The sequence below is a fragment of the Pygoscelis adeliae genome, unplaced genomic scaffold (assembly GCF_000699105.1).
Source record: "Pygoscelis adeliae isolate BGI_AS28 unplaced genomic scaffold, ASM69910v1 Scaffold57, whole genome shotgun sequence".
In the NCBI taxonomy this organism is placed as follows: Eukaryota; Metazoa; Chordata; class Aves; order Sphenisciformes; family Spheniscidae; genus Pygoscelis; species Pygoscelis adeliae.
Window position 1 is genome coordinate 18934091 of NW_008825615.1, and position 16423 is coordinate 18950513.

The window sequence follows — 16423 nt, forward strand, 5'->3', positions numbered from 1 at the left end:
AGGTGGCCAAAAAGGCCAATGGCATCCTGGCCTGTATCAGAACTAGTGTGGCCAGCAGGAGCAGGGAAGTGATCGTGCCCCTGTACTCAGCACTGGTGAGGCCGCACCTTGAATACTGTGTTCAGTTTTGGGCCCCTCACTACAAGAAGGATGTTGAGATGTTGGAGCGTGCCCAGAGAAGGGCAACGAGGCTGGTGAGGGGTCTGGAGAACAAGTCTTATGAGGAGCGGCTGAGGGAACTGGGGTTGTTTAGCCTGGAGAAAAGGAGGCTGAGGGGAGACCTTATCGCGCTGTACAACTACCTGAAAGGAGGTTGTAGCGAGGTGGGGGTCGGTCTCTTCTCCCAAGTAACAAGCGATAGGACGAGAGGAAATGGCCTCAAGTTGCGCCAGGGGAGGTTTAGATTGGATGTGAGGAAAGATTTCTTTACTGAAAGAGTAGTTAAACATTGGAAGAGGCTGCCCAGGGAAGTGGTTGAGTCACCATCCCTGAAGTATTTAAAAGATGTCTAGATGAGGCGCTTAGGGACATGGTTTAGTGGGCATGGTGGTGTTGGGTCGACAGCTGGACTCGATGATCTTAGAGGTCTTTTCCAACCTTAATGATTCTATTCTATTCTATTCAACTAAAATGAAGAGAAATAAAGCTTATCCTATGTGAGCCCAACAGGCAAATAGTACATTCTATAGCATACACTTATTTTGAACCAAAAATTCTAGACTCGATACAGGTGTCATACATGAAATTTGGCAGTTGATTTCATTCAGTCCATAACTATATTTTGCATGACAAAGGCAGTTGCTTCTGCACTAAAAAAATCTAAGAGCAGTCCATGAATTAATGAAGGAAACCTGAATCCACACACACAGTTCGCAGGTGGACCCACCTGCAACTGAACACTCCAAGGAAGTCACGAACAGTTTTTCTGCTAGTGAATAAAGCCAGAAATGCATTCAACTATTCTAAAACCCCACTGTTATATAAATAAGCAGGTTGGAAAGCAAACCTTAACTGCTAGAGAAAACCATAATTAAACTTTTTCAGAGTTAGCAAACCCCCATGACACACGCATGCCCAATTACCATCCCAAAGGAGGTTGCTCAGAACCAGTTAATGCCCTCGGGAACAACAGTGCTGTTAGCGATAACCAGAACTGTTGACTTAATAAGGAACCCAGAGACTTGGCATGATCATGAACTTTTCACATGGAAAACGAAAACAGACTGCACGTTGTCACTTCAGGGACAATTAAAAAAAAAAATCCAAGACAATGATGTAATGGAAAAGGTAAAATGGTTAAAAGCAATTTTCTCCCAAACAATCCTAAGAAAATATCCAGGTGTTACTATAGAAATGAATAAATTGTAAGAGAGTAAAAAGTCACAATTCCTACGATAATTGGACATAAGTTTGTGCATTTTCTGAAGTGGAGTGGCACTTCTCACTCACTAACATGAGACCAAGCATTCACACAATTATAAAAATATGTTCTGTATTCATACTTCAGTAATGAACTAAGATACCAACTCATGTTATGCTTAAGAAAAGCTGTTCTTGGAAGATTTTAATGGTCCACATTTTCTCTGTCAGAATGTACCATCACATAAAGGAACTTATACATCACAACCATCACAAGCAACATTTGAACGTGAGTGTAACCTTGGCATACACAGAGGTATAGTAACAGTAATAATGACAGCCAACTAAAACACACAAGGCACCATAAAAAAATGCTTTCTTCAAAGCACCTCAGCTTTAATCCTTCAATGTTTGGTCTCAGAGATAAAAACCCTTCCCCAGCTGGAACTCTGTTAGTGAGTTCCAAGTTTTTTTCTGGCTACATGCATTAGCTTTGTGGTTTTTGGTTTTTTTTTAAATTTGCAGCTTGTGTCAAGTTACAGATTTGTGTGTGTGACAGTATGAATTTAAGGAAGATGAGAAAAAAAAAGCCTACCTTGGCATGCCTGCACTCCGCTAAAGACTAATACACAGCAATAACTAGACACTAAAGAGCTTTTCTATCTGTAATCTCCAATTGATATAATTTTCTTAAAAATTTACTCTAGAACTTCCAAACATCAGCAGGCCATTTAGAGGACTGTAAGAAAGCTAGTTATCCATTTATTATGACTGCTGCTAGAAATCATTAGCCATAGTAAAAACAACAATAAAAAAAAAAATCAGTAAGTATGATTTATTCCAGCTGAAGCTTGAATGATCATTTAAAAGATATCAATCAAGTCTTACCGAATATTTACTGTTGCACACATCAGCACATCATTTAACACGAAAAGTCGTCGTTCTTTGGTTTTGATAATTTCTCCTTTGTCATTGTAAACTGTCTCAACCATATCATCACTCCGTATGAGGTATCTGTTTCCACTGCTGAGTAGCTAGATTTTAAAACCAATCAACATTGTATATTATACATGGTACATCTAACATCCGGTCCAAAAAATAAAAAAATACAACAGGTTATCACTTGCCATCCTAGTACAAGTGTTCGCAGGTGGATTTGTCAAGTGAATTAAGCCTCTTTACTGATTTGCTTTTCATTTACAGAACAGTAACTTCTGCTGCCAGCAATATGGCCTGCAGGGGTTTTTGGTCTTAATATGGAACACAATGGCTCTGAAAATCTTCCACACTGATAAAGGTCCCCTAGAGAAAAAAAATCATAGCTTCCACAATTTCTGTTGTTTCCTTCCCTCATCCCTTCCTTCACAGCCCATTTAAGTGCTATGCATGGTCCCAGCCGTCCCAAAGGGGGAAGGCAGGGTGGGAAGGCAGAGTGCTCCCACCTGCTCTGTCCACCTGGGCCCACAGAGCTAGCTGAGGAGTGCGGCTGGCAGGTTTCCACAGGCTGCCAGGAAGATAGCATGTACAAAAGATGTATGGCATGTAAATTGCTCCTGCCGTTTGCCTTCAAGGGCTGAGGATCAGCACTGTGTGCAAGCACAAACTGATTCCTCACAGGTCAAATACACCTCCGTAGTGGCCAAGAGAACAAAATGGTCTGTAACTCACCTGTTTCCTATCCATCCACCTCCTTCACCACCTGTTTCACCCTGCCTGGCATTGTTCCAAAACTATTAAGCCACAAGGCACACAGGGCCCTACGTAATTTGGAGTGACTATCCAGGTATATCTCAATTTGTTCCCCTGGTGCAGAACATAGAAGATTTTACAATTTATATAGACTAACAGAAGGAAACCTGTACCACCTCTTAAAACGCACATTCTGTGTCTTGAACTCCTTCAACCATTTGTAGATGATTAGTAGCTGCTTCAAGAAGCAGGACTATGAAAACTAGAAAGTAAAATGTCTGAATCCATCTTCTAATGCACTTAGAATGGAAATACTGTTCCAGTATGACGATAAATTAAATATCCCATTTTTTATAAATAGCCTAAAAAAGTGTGTTCTGTTTGACTACTTTCTTTCCTGAAAACTATGTTTTTATGCATCACAAACAAAAATACTCCTTGCACTCCTTCAGCACGTCCCCATTATTCCATCCCAGAATGAGTCCAGTATAATCATCTGTAACTTCATGAAAGCAATAATTGAAGTATTTATGCCCCATCTCATGGGAAAGGAGGAAACGTGTATGATGCACGTAAGACAAGCATACACATATCCACAGTACAGATGGCTACTGACAAACTCAAGTGAAGAAGATTGTTACTTCCTTCCTATTGAATGTCTTCTACAGTTCTTTAAAGATATTTCTATTGAATGATCCGAAAACATGAATGAAATACACTGGGATGTTCCTTGAAACAAGAAAGATGTTGGACACATTCAATAGCGTATCTTGAACTGCTCCACAGTCAGAAGCACTGCAGTATAAGGAACTGGTTCCTTCCTTTATACAGGAGTAATTCCTCAGTTCCAGGATAAATTCAAAATTTAATTTTGAATTCTCATACACATCTTCTGATAAATTCAAAATTAAATTTTGAATTTATCAGAAGATGTGTATGAGACTTTACTACAGGACGAGGAAACAGCTTTGTCTATACACTGCCAAAGAACACTAATACTGCTGCTATTTCAGCATGTTGCCCGCTGCAGCACACAGTGGTTTAACCAGTGAGCCTATTCAGTCCTGCAGGTAGCTCGTATCTCACACCTACCACTATAACGACCCTGCAGAAAAACCTCAGGTGTCTCTTTGATGTCTGTTCTAAAGATTGCTCAAGGCCCAGAAATTAATAATATGCTAACTCTTTAATCACACATTCTTACTTCCTAACCTTGTTCAGATAACGTTCGTTCATTGCTTTTGCTATTTGTTTTATTTCACAGCGCTGATCTGCATCCCTTTTCCTTTCATTTAACTTCTCTGCCAGTGTTTCGAGTTCTGTAAGAGCCATCTGTAGAGGTAATCTGTCGGGATGTCCTTTATTAGTGTTCTTCAACATATCCTGAGGGGAAGTGATTTAAAAAAAAATAAAAATCAAAGTCAAGTTCAAAAGATTACAGGATGTAATGTTATTATTACATTCTTTACCCAAGTACTACTACAGGACAAGACGAATGAACACCTAATGAATATTCAGACAGCACATAACTTATTTTCCCAAATACCTTAATAGTTCTTTAAAAAGATACTGACTGGGGTCACATACTGCTTATTTACAGGAAGAAAGTACAGCAAAGGAACTTGAAAATAAGTGTAAAAAATGCAAATGTAAATGAAAAAATGCAATAATATTAAGCACAAATTGAAAATCAATATTATAGTATAATATTTAGGTGTCTGTAAACAATTATTTAAAATGAAACTTTTCTGATATTTACTATCATAATAATATTGTATTATCTTTATTACTATTATTATTCCTCACTAAGATGCTGACAGCATGCTCATCCCAAAGTAGGAGACATTACTTCATGGAGGTTGCAAAAGCCTCTAAAAATCTTCCCCTTCTGTAGGCATGCAGTGGAACAATACAAATGAAAATTTTGCTTCTTTCCCACAGCACTTAAAAATCCCTATGTATTCACTACGGCTTCCTGCTGCAATTAACTCTATTTCTTCTGCTAACTCAAAAACTCTCGCCACAACTAGCTACCCACATGCTCCCCCCACGACTACCTCTGCTCCTTCTCCCACAGTAATTCCTGGACCTGCATCCCAAAGCCTGTCCTCCTCTGCGGCACCTGCAAAACACAGCTAACTCAGCACTCGCTGGGATAGACCTGCCGTGGGGTCTGGAAGGAGATACAAACAGCATAAGTTGGTCTGGAGCAGGTCTGCGCTGGGGAACTCTGCTCTTCCTACAGCTTGACTCCCTGTTAAAAAGAGACCCAAGGACTCCCTGTCAAATCCTCAGTTTCCATGGGAAGGAAAACAAGATGCTGCAGGTCAGAAGGAAGCTGCAACACACTCCAGCAGCTCCTGTGAGCCAAGTAGTCAGGGAGAGAGAGCACAATTTTGTTCCACATCCCACATATATTCTGAACTATCCAAGGCATGAATTGCATCCTCTTGTATTTTTCTTAAATGGGAAGTAACGCCACAAAGTTCCTAGTGGTGTTTTGAAGTGTTATTAGCTAACGACCTGATATGAACAAGTAGCACATTTGAACTACAGCTTTACTGCAAAGTGACTTACAAGCTACATCTAACCTAGCAAGTAATCTAGAGTAAATCTAGTTTACTAAGATTTTCCTGCAGTGTATTTACTGCCTGTCCCTGCAATCAGACTACAAGATCAGCACGTTATGATGCACTGAAATTTTTTCTTTGTTATTTCCCCATGATCCAGTGGTCACTTCCACTGCAGTGTGCTCCTCCAGCAGAAGACAGCTATCACATAATCCCACAAGCAAACCACAGAGAATACAAGAAGAGCATCCCTTTGGTAAACATTATTTACCTGCAATAGTAGAATGAACTGTGGAAAGCGCTGGATAGGTTTCATCATTAAACCATACAGTGTAATTCGATCGGGGCTTGACTCCTGGCACTGCTGCAATGCAAGAAAGCCACACTGTTTACTACCATGAGCATACTTCCATCAGCTACAGAATGAAAGGAAAACATTTCCTGAAAATTCTTCTACGTCATTTACATTAAGTGTAACAGTGGTACTGTAAAGATTGTATTTACTATAAAGATTTAATTTAAAAATGTTAAATCTTAAAAAAAAAAAAAAATCACTATTAAAATGATGGCATGCCACTGAACTGAAATCTCCTCCTTAAATAAATACAGCTGGGATAAAGCCGCACCAGCAATGCAGCACCTATGTATGTATCGATACAGCACATTCATGCTTTTTACATAAGCAGTGCACTGAAACATCTGCTTAACTTCAAGCACAACAAAGGGAATGTGCTTGTTCAAGGTCTTAAATTTGAAAAAATGTTAAGTGATCTGTTGATTTATAATCTGTAATTTACTATTGCTGCTCTGTTTCTTGGGGCTAAGAGACTATAAATCTTAACTACCTATGTGTTTTTAAGAGGAAATCTAAGGAAAACATCATAATCTCAGTGCTATGCAAACAAAAAGAGATTTTCGTTTTCTTTATTAAAAGAAACTAAGGAAAAGAACATTGATTTATGTTTGGAAAGAAAAACATAAGAATCCATTATTTTCATTATCAGGACTGGCAGATAAAACCAGACAAATTTCATTTGCATGTGCAAAAAAGCCCTGTTTGTACAAGACATTTCAGTATTTGGAGATATTTTGGCCAGAATCACAGCTAACCCAAAACAAGGAGAGTAGACGAAATACTCAATATTAAAAACAAAAGCAAACCCAAACAATATTAAACTGGTGGTGTGCTTAAACTGCTATTTATTGCTACAACTATCACCTTCACAACAATTTGTTTCCATACTTATCTCCACAAACATTTTTTTTTCCCAAACAGCAGCAGTGAAGATTCTGGTCTTCGTTGCTGGTGGGCAAACAAAAAAAGGAAGGTACAGAAATGTCTTCTGTCCTCAGAGTTTGGCTGTGAGTCCCCAGCTCTGAGCAGTACCAGTGCCAGCAATGACAAGCAGTGATGAGAGGTGTAAGTTATGCCTCTGTTGGAACAACGGGCTTTTAACAGCGTGAGAGGTATGAAGCAACTATACGCTCACTAGAGAGTTTGATCTTTGTGGTGCCTAAGGCTTCCAGAATATAATCCTATGTAGTGCTGGCCACACTGTAAGAAGTTGTTAGTTAATTTTAAGATCTGAAGACAGATTAGGAATCAGCCCTCCTGCCACCTTCTGCTAGGCAACCTAAGAGCTTCACTTTTTAGTTTGCCTAGGGCACCCAACTTCAGTGTTTGGTGGACCACTGCAACAGACCTGACAGGGTGACAGCTCTGAGAGGCACAACTCAATCCAGGACTCTCAGGGAATGGGACAAGCAGAGCTTCCAGGCTCTCAGCAGTGTCACAGGCAGCCTAAAAGCCTTGCAATGGATTGTGTGTACCCTCTGTAAGGTATCATCCCTAGGGATTCTCAGCATTTCTACTGCATGTACCAGACTCTCAATGCACATCATCAGAAGCATCATATTTATCAGAGTAGTATGCATTCTGCACAAAAATTTTCAATTTCAACTCCAAATTGGAAACATGATTTTCAAAATACTGGGAAATCGTTGTGGAACAGAAATCTAGTTACACTACTCTGCACAATACAATAAAGAAGTTAGAAGTAAAATAAATCCCAAATAAGAAGAGGCCTCAGATGGTGAACTATTATTTGAAGCTCACCTGCTATGAAAGAATCCCGATGTTTTGCAACATACAGTCATGCAAACACCAGTAAACTGATCTGAACAACAACAAAACCACTCTACACTTCAAAATACATCCTAGGTCTAACATTATGTTATTATTCTGAAAATACAGTAGCAGAAGTGAATTCTCTGGGGATTTTTTAGCTAAACCCATAAAACGTAAAACCACAGTCCTTCAAACAGTCACACAATATACATTATCAGCAGTCAAATTTCCTCCTAACTTATAATTTATACTGTCTTATTTATATCATACGCCCAGCGGTTTTAAGATTGAACAAACTCACCTTTAAGAAGTCTAAAAAGGCAGGTTTGGTGGCACATGTTTTCTTGAGAATCCCTACTGCTGTACTGAAGTTGTTTACATATTCGCTGTACGCATCCAATACCATAGATTTAGAAAACTGAAAACATAAAAGGGTAAACCTTAACCATAAACAAAAAAGATCCCTGAAAGCATAACTATCTAAACCTCTGACCGTTAAGGACTCGCCTTGCTCGGAGCCAAGGGCTTTGCTTGGCCTAGTGCTGTATCTACAGAAATAATGGTGATGCCCAAAATAACCTTTCTGTAGAAGACAGTTTGGAAACCTAAAGATGCAATAGCTGTGAATTACAAAATGTAGATTTACAGAAATAGCTTTATCTTGGCTACGACACTAGGGTAGAGTCTGGTGACTACAGGCAATCAAAGAGCATCCACTGAGATTGGAAGCGGCTGCTGGGATCCCCTGATCAGATGATCACTGCTGCCTATCTTCCAGATTTGGTGAACCAGTGAAGTCCCAGAGCCTTCATGCCCCATCTTCCGCTGGTAAGGGTTTAGCAGGAAAGCAGACATATTGTGTGGCCTGCAAACAGCCACGTGAAGGGCAAGATTGCTGCCCATTGCCTCCTTAGTAATTTTATGCCTCTCTTCTACAGAGCTGCTCTCATCAACACTACCTAACTTGCTTCAGTCAAAACAAGACAGGTTTGCTTTAAACAGCAAATCTTTAGTAACCATTTCATTTTGACTGAAATGGGGTCAAAGCACTCAGAGACGCAGATCCCAGCTCTCTCACAGCAGGCATGAAAAGGTGGTAATTTCCAGCAGATGCATGGCAACAAAACGAAGCATTCAAACCAGCAGGTAGGCAGCCTTTTCCATCCACACACTTGCTGTGGGAACAATGTCTTTCTATCAACCAAGGCCACTTCTTGTTTTCTCTAATTTAAAGCAGTGGCTAGTTCAGTCCTTTACCGGATGGACTTCCATTAAGGGTGGGATAGCGTTTTACAAATACTGTTTACTTGTGCTCAGTTCAAATCCAAGAATTCAGGACATCACCTACTGTGTTTTTTTTCCTATTCTCAACAAACATACTCTGTATGACTACCTACTTTTTAAGAGATGCTGAACCTCAATCTCACCTTAATTTGGTGGGTTTGTGAATCTCTATCTCCTCAGAAAAAGAAACTGTTTACTTAAATGTCTGAAAGCTTGATCAAAGCCTGAAAATTTTGCCCACAATCCTTTCACATCTGCCAACCAACCCGAAGACGTGTGTTGGTGTCAGTTTCCTTACCAGGATGATACATACATACTCTGACAGTTGCCACAGGCATTGGAGAATATGGGAATAAAGTAGCCAAGTTAGACAGAGAGATATGGAGATGGAATAACAAGCCTAAAAAAAAAAAACCCAGACTATCTGTTCAGATGCATTTGCTTACTGAAGCAACAAAGACATCACCAATCATTTCAACAGAGTCCCACTCAGATACACGACTCGCCAGCGCAATCTGAAACATTGAATGGCACTGAAGAATTTCCTTAATTCGATAAAAGACCATTTTGAGTTTTCTTTCACTCAATAATTTTGGTTCCATATCTGAAAGGGGCTTCTCATATTGCTGTGGGGAAAAAAAAAATACATAAATAGATTTAAACGAATAAAAAAAATGGGTCTTCTACAAGCAGAAAAAAACAACTTATGTAACAGTATACACATGCAAAATCCCTAAACATTTGGCATGAAGCATCTGTAGCAAAATCTATGTGAGTCATACTACAGATTCTTTAAGGATCTGACTATTTTTCAAATTTCCAAATTGTAAAATGCAAAGATATTAAGGTACCTCCAGGATTCTTTTGAGAGCATCCACGTAATTCTTCTCACTGTCAACGACAGAGCCCAAAATATACCTTCTCACAACCTGTTAAGAAACAAAGTTTTGTCTGAAGCTCTAATCAGGTAACACATTCATCATAGTTGGGAATGCTGATGATAAAATTCTCACATTAATAAAACACAAGAAACACAAAGCAATTTCAATACTGGAACTGCAATAAAATAAAATACTGTACCTCTTCAAAAGTAATTAAATTTGCTATTACTCTACAATTATTTATTTATTTTGAAGAACACAACAGTTATTTTATTTCTATCTATAATCTTTGCTGACTGTTGCAATTCCAAGCTTTAGTTTTGAAACTTGTCTTTTAATTTTAGATGTATAAATTTAGGCATTAATATAAATAATAATAGGTATAGATGATGTTGGCTACTTCAGTGAATTGCTGCAACAAAATAGGTAACCAGTTTTCGAAATCAAGATTAATTTTCTTTTTTTTTTTTTAATATGTTTTGTGAATTTATTAGGAGTGACCTGAAGGACAAACAAGCAAACATTAATTGCCTTTTTAAGGTAAGGCCATATAAACTGTACCACTGAGAAAGTATGTGAGTAAGTCAGCTTTCTTTTTTGGGCATTACCATGCGTAAGTGAAAACCCCATCTCATCTATATTCATACCAACTGATAGAGTTGTAAGAGCTTCAGGAAATACTACCATATTTCATTTTACAAACTACCAGCTATTTATCACACCTCCTTCTCCACCTCCTGCTTCTGCAATTCAGCTGAAACGCACATTATATGCACGTGCAGGTGACATGACAGGAAGGACTGGGGAACCTATTTGGTTTAAAATTTAATCTTCTTACTGTTGTCGATTAGATTTCTTGCTGGTTTTAAGGATTTGTTTTCACCCAAATCCATTTCCTAATCCAGCTCATCCCAGGGCTTTCAAAAGCAGGACTCTGAGGGAGAAGACAGCACAAGGGCAGGATCAAACCACTCCCCACAACTACCAGGGAAGGCAAAACTGCTTCTTTTGCTATTTTAAGCCAGCCTAAATGACCATGAAACTGAAATCTCAGACTTGCTTCTCTCTCTCCTGATCCCCACAGCCTCTTGCCTCCTCCACCACAGCTGCCTTTAATTCTCCATACTTTTATTTTGCATTATTAAGTGTAGGTCATGCAAGGATTTTCTTTCAAGTACTGGCATTTCAAAGGAAGACTTCAAAATTACCTGAGGCCTTGCTTAAAGATATATACGGTAAAATTAGTTGTGTCTAATTTGTGTTTAGAATGGATTTAGCAGTGTCTTGGTATAATGTATCAGCTGCTCTGGTAAGGGATACTAACTCTACTTTTAGTCACAGTTCATTCTTCTGAAAAGAGTAAACATCTGTAGAAAATGTTTTTTTTCAGGCTCTATAATACACAAAATAGATACTTAATAGTGCCTACAGGTTATTGCAATAGATACGCACAACTTATGAGAGGCTTGCATGTAAGTCTTACATTTATATTCACATTTTTGCTAGTGTAGTAGCAGCTTTTGTAGCTAGCAGCATACAAACATAAACAACTCACTGTAAGAATTCAGGTCCCAGTATTAAAACGAAGCAAAAGCTATCATGACTGAGACCCAACGTGGGACATAGTATTTAAACAGGCACCAGGTTTTAAACAAAAGCTATCATGCCACCTGCCGTTTAAAACAAGCACATTCATAAGGTCAGCTCATTCGTGGCAGAGCAGTCCAGGCTGGAAGGGGCTTCTGGCCTTCACCCTCTCCAGCTGGGATGCCCAGGGCTGCTGCGCAGTCGGCCGGCCCCCAGCCTGTGCCATGGCACAGGGTTACTCTGTCTCAGAGCCAGGACTTGCGTGGGCCTCTGATGAGCTGCTCGAGTTTTTCTGTCAACCTCAGCCCATCAAAGCCACACTGACCAGCAGCCACACCCTCCCACACATGGCCTGCCGCACCCCTCCAATTTGGTATCGCCTCCAAATGTGCACTGCAGCTGGTATCCAGATCATTAATAAAGGCATTAAACACCACGGACCCCCTATCCACTCCTGAGGGACACCACTAACACTGGCCACCCGCTGTACTTTGTACCGTGGACCACAACCTTCTGAGCTTGGTGTTTTCCACCCACCTTCTAGTCCACCCACACAAATGGTATCTTACCTACATGGCTACAAGGGTACTTCAGGAGGCTGCTGAAAGCCTTGCTAAAGCAGAGGTAAATGACATCCTCTGCTCTCCTCTGTCCACGAGCCAGTCATCTCAAAGGGACTCGGGCTGCTCAGGCCCTTTGTCACTAGGTCCCTGCCCCATCAAGCAGCAGACCCGTATTTTTCTTAGCCGTCCTTTTGCTGCCAATGTACATATAAGAAACCTTTCATTGTTGCCCTTCACACCTCACTAGCTCCAGCTGAGCTTTGGCTTTCCTAACTCCATTCCTGCCCACTTGGGCAGCTCCTCCTGGGTTGGTAAGCAACATACATCATGACGTACACAACAATTACTAGTTTGCTCCAAACCAAGAGCACTCTGTTTTTCCTAAAGAGGGTACATTTATTTTTAATTACCTACAACCCCCCCACCCCGTAAAACTCTCAAACTTCTATTTGGAAAGAAATAAAAGAGAGCATTCAGATTGATGCTGAGAACTCACATTATAATGAAATCTTACAGTAATGTAACACAGTTTGGTAGTTGCATTGTTACAAGATCAGCACTTCACTGTGCTAAACACATTAGAAAAATAAACCTCACCAATCAAACCAAAAAAACCTTATACTATTCTCCTCAACTGCCCCTTAATTTTATTTTTGCTCATTTTCTGAAGGTACTGACTAACTCATGACTTGACACCACAGTAAGCTAAAAACTCTCATACAGTTATTACTTGTCATAACAATACAGTAACATGAATCCACAGGATTTTTTTTCAGCCAAAAGTTCTAACTGATGCTGATTTCAGTGTTTTTTTTGGAGTGGTTTCCACAGTGACTATAGCGTTTGAGGTGGAGAACAGCAAAATACACTCTTCTGTAGACTTGACTTTATTGGGGACAAGTTTTTTTTCATCAGGAGAAACCTCAAGATTCAGAGAGCATACAGGATACTCTCTAAATTTAAAATAGAAACCTTGGAGCACCTGGAGCAATGTCATCTGACTCAATAAAAATGTTTGAACTCTTTTTCTTTTTCACTCAAAACCATCACATTTAGTTTAAGTGTTCAGGTAGTGAAACAATATAATTATTATAGATAATTTTATAATGCAAAACAGCATTTTGCATCTCTGGCTGAATTCAGGACTGATGCAGCTATATGCACACATACCAATTTTCAAAAAACTACTTATTCAGTTCTGAATTTGATGTCCACTTAATTTATGTTAAACACCAATATGTTTGAAGAACAAGGCACCTGGGAACCATTGACGTAGAGCAGAAGGGGAGGAAAAAGAGGCAGAAGACCATATTTCCAAAAGCCTACTACCTGCTGCTGTGATAATCCTTCAGGCATAGGAGTCATAATTGCTTCTGTATGCATACAGTCCACATCAATAAATAAATTTAGCTCCTCTTCTTCCAGACATGATGATCTATGATCTACAAATAATTGAATAACCAAAATGTCAACTTTTACAACATGTAGATGGAAAGAAGAAAAAAAAAAAAAGCAAAGATCCTATCATCCAAGCACAGAAATTACACAGCAGTCTTATTTTCACTTACCAAATGAGAAATTTCCCAGCACTTCCATATCACCTGTGAAATCACATAAATACCACCACTGATAGGTGCTCTAATACAGAACATCTTTCAAAGTTATCTCAAAATCCTAAAATACACACAGCAGGAGACAGCCTACGCATCTTTTGCTCAACCTCTACTCCCTCTTCACAGCCAGGAGAACAGGGCTGTCCAGAGTGTCGGACGTGACAACTAGGGTTAAAACACTACGGCTCCAGGGCCAGCAGTTTTGAAATAAATTACTTTTGGGAAGAAATTAAACACACCCATAACATGATCCAGCTTAACACATTCCCTAACATTCCCTCCACCCTTCCATAACTGAACTAAAATAAGTAGCCAAACGTACCAAAATGTTGGCTTTCATCAGAAATGAGAATAAGGGATTCTGCATTGCTCTCTACGTACTAATTCTATGCAAAAAGCACCACCAGAGTGCAGTGATAGGTGGCAGTACGCAGCCAGCCAAACAAGCAGACATGAGCAAAGGAGAGATAAAGGAAAGAATAGTATGAGAAACTGTGTCTTAGAACAAAAAGAGAAGTAAGGGAAGCAGATCTGTTGGCTGGGAGGAATTCATGAGTTTATTCGACAAATTTGTCGCGAGCTCCCTGCTGAATTGGTAAGTGGCTAAGGGATTAAACCGTCCACAGATATCCTGTGTCTGCTACCTAACCTCTAGAAACGTAAGGAGAAATGCCAGGTCCACTGTAACACCGCCCGGTTGAAGCAGATAATTTTCTCCTGTGCAACAGCAAGAAGTTGAGGATACATTTTTGATCACTAAAGTTTGTGCAAATAAATCTCTCTTTTCTGTCTGTGAATTAGGTAAGTTCACAAGCAGTTAGAGGCCATGACAGGGATCTAAGATGTGTCCTGGTCCTTACAGACAGGATGCAGCTTTATGTTAGCTTGCTCACTAAAAATGTCTTGTTCCTGTCTTGTGGTTTTAGCTTCCTAAAATTATAGTTTTATAAGCTCTGAAGTTACAACCATTCAATTAGTTGGGCAGAAACTTGAGCAGAAAGACATACTACCCCTCAGACTTATCCTGAAGAAGAAATAAGTTTGTATTCAGTTACTACCCCCTGCCTCTGGCAAAAAATTAACTGTGGACTGCTGCTGCTGAGACTCATGACAGAGGGCTGACATTTGTTCTTAACTAGAGAAAGAACACAAATATGTTTAGCTTTTTGATTTTAGACCACTGTTTTCCCAATCCAAACTCAGCTTTCATCAAAACTCACCAAACTGATAAAACAGGACAGTCTCTTCCCCTGCTTCCACTCTTAAGCACAGAAAGCATTTGCTATCCCTTAGCCACGACAAACTTTTTAAATAGTCAGCTATCACTCCACTGAAAACCACGTCGTATCAGCAGACTTTCCTGACATTCACGAGTTACTCAATGGAGGGAAATGGACAGATTTAGTACCTTAACATAATTTCCATACTCCCATATACCAATACATAGATAGCATCTATGACACTGGTGGGATTTTTTTGTTGTTAAGTGGACCCTTCTCTGTGGTCCTCAGGTTTTTCAGGTCACTCAGGTTCTTGCCCTAAACTTAAAACCACTCAAGATGCATTGACCATACTGTCATCTGAATTGAATATTATACCATACTTTATTGATATAAAGCTGATTTCATGCATCCAGTACTCAGCTTCCAGCACAAAAAACTGCTAGGCCATTCACTTCCTCTCTCAGAAATGGCTAGAGAGAGTAACAAACACAGTATAATTGGCACTGTGCTGGTTCTGGTTGGGATAGAGTTAATTTCCTTCATAGTAGCTAGTATGGGGCTATGTTTTGGATTTGTGCCGAAAACAGTGTTGATAATACAGGGATGTTTTAGTTACTGCTGAGCAGGCCTTACACAGAGTCAAGGTCTGTTCTGCTTCTCACACCACCCCACCAGCGAGTAGCCTGGGGGTGCACAAGAAGCTGGGAGGGGACACGGCTGGGACAGCTGACCCCAACTGACAAAAGGGATATTCCACACCATATGACATCATGCTCAGCATATAAAGCTGGGGGAAGAAGGAGGAAGGTGGGGATGTTCGGAGTGATAGTGTTTGTCTTCCCAAGTAACCGTTACGCATGATGGAGCCCTGCTTTCCTGGAGATGGCTGAACACCTGCCTGCCCATGGGAAGCAGTGAATGAATTCCTTGTTTTGCTTGGCTTGCGTGCGCAGCTTTTGCTTTACCTATTAAACTGTCTTTATCTCAACCCACGAGTTTTCTCACTTTTACTCTTCCTACCAGGGGGAGGGGAGTGAGCGAGCGGCTGTGTGGTGCTTAGTTGCCAGCTGGGGCAAACCACAACAGTCCTTTTTGGCACCCAACATGGGGCATGAAGGGTTCAAGATAACAACAGATTTGATTGGAATGTGCTAGATCGAATTTATAGCTGTTATTGCTGTTTAGCTATTAATTGGCAGGCTCCCGTCCTTGCCATGGGGCTTGCTTCCCTTACTGTGTATTAGAGTCTAGTGCTTGTTAGTAGCTGCTTTTTGCTTTCAGGGCTTGCTGCACTGCTGTGCTGCTTATCATCTTACCCTGCTGTGCCTGGGAGGATTCTGATAACAGCAGTGGCGATGTGCCTGGGCTGGCAGATAGCCAGGGCATTGCTGCTGCCTCTGTGCTGCTCTACTGGACAGGCTGGAACTCCAGTGTGAACTCAAGTCGAAGGGACTGTGACCTGTGGATAAGCCCACGACAGAGCAGGTACACCCCTGGAGGGACTGCAGCCATGGGTAAGGCCATGT

At 40.3% G+C, this 16423-nt stretch overlaps 1 protein-coding gene across 1 annotated transcript in view; it reads right to left on the reverse strand.

Annotated features, from left to right (window-relative positions):
• ARHGEF10 (Rho guanine nucleotide exchange factor (GEF) 10) overlaps nucleotides 1–16423 on the reverse strand; it is a 106666-nt gene that overhangs the window by 58298 nt on the left and 31945 nt on the right. The window contains exons 10-16 of the mRNA XM_009333205.1: nucleotides 13391–13503; nucleotides 9882–9959; nucleotides 9477–9656; nucleotides 8048–8164; nucleotides 5890–5982; nucleotides 4261–4431; nucleotides 2248–2393 (exon numbers count right to left, since the gene is read on the reverse strand). Of these exons, the coding sequence (XP_009331480.1) occupies nucleotides 2248–2393; nucleotides 4261–4431; nucleotides 5890–5982; nucleotides 8048–8164; nucleotides 9477–9656; nucleotides 9882–9959; nucleotides 13391–13503 (898 nt within the window). The remainder of the gene's footprint in view (nucleotides 1–2247; nucleotides 2394–4260; nucleotides 4432–5889; nucleotides 5983–8047; nucleotides 8165–9476; nucleotides 9657–9881; nucleotides 9960–13390; nucleotides 13504–16423) is intronic.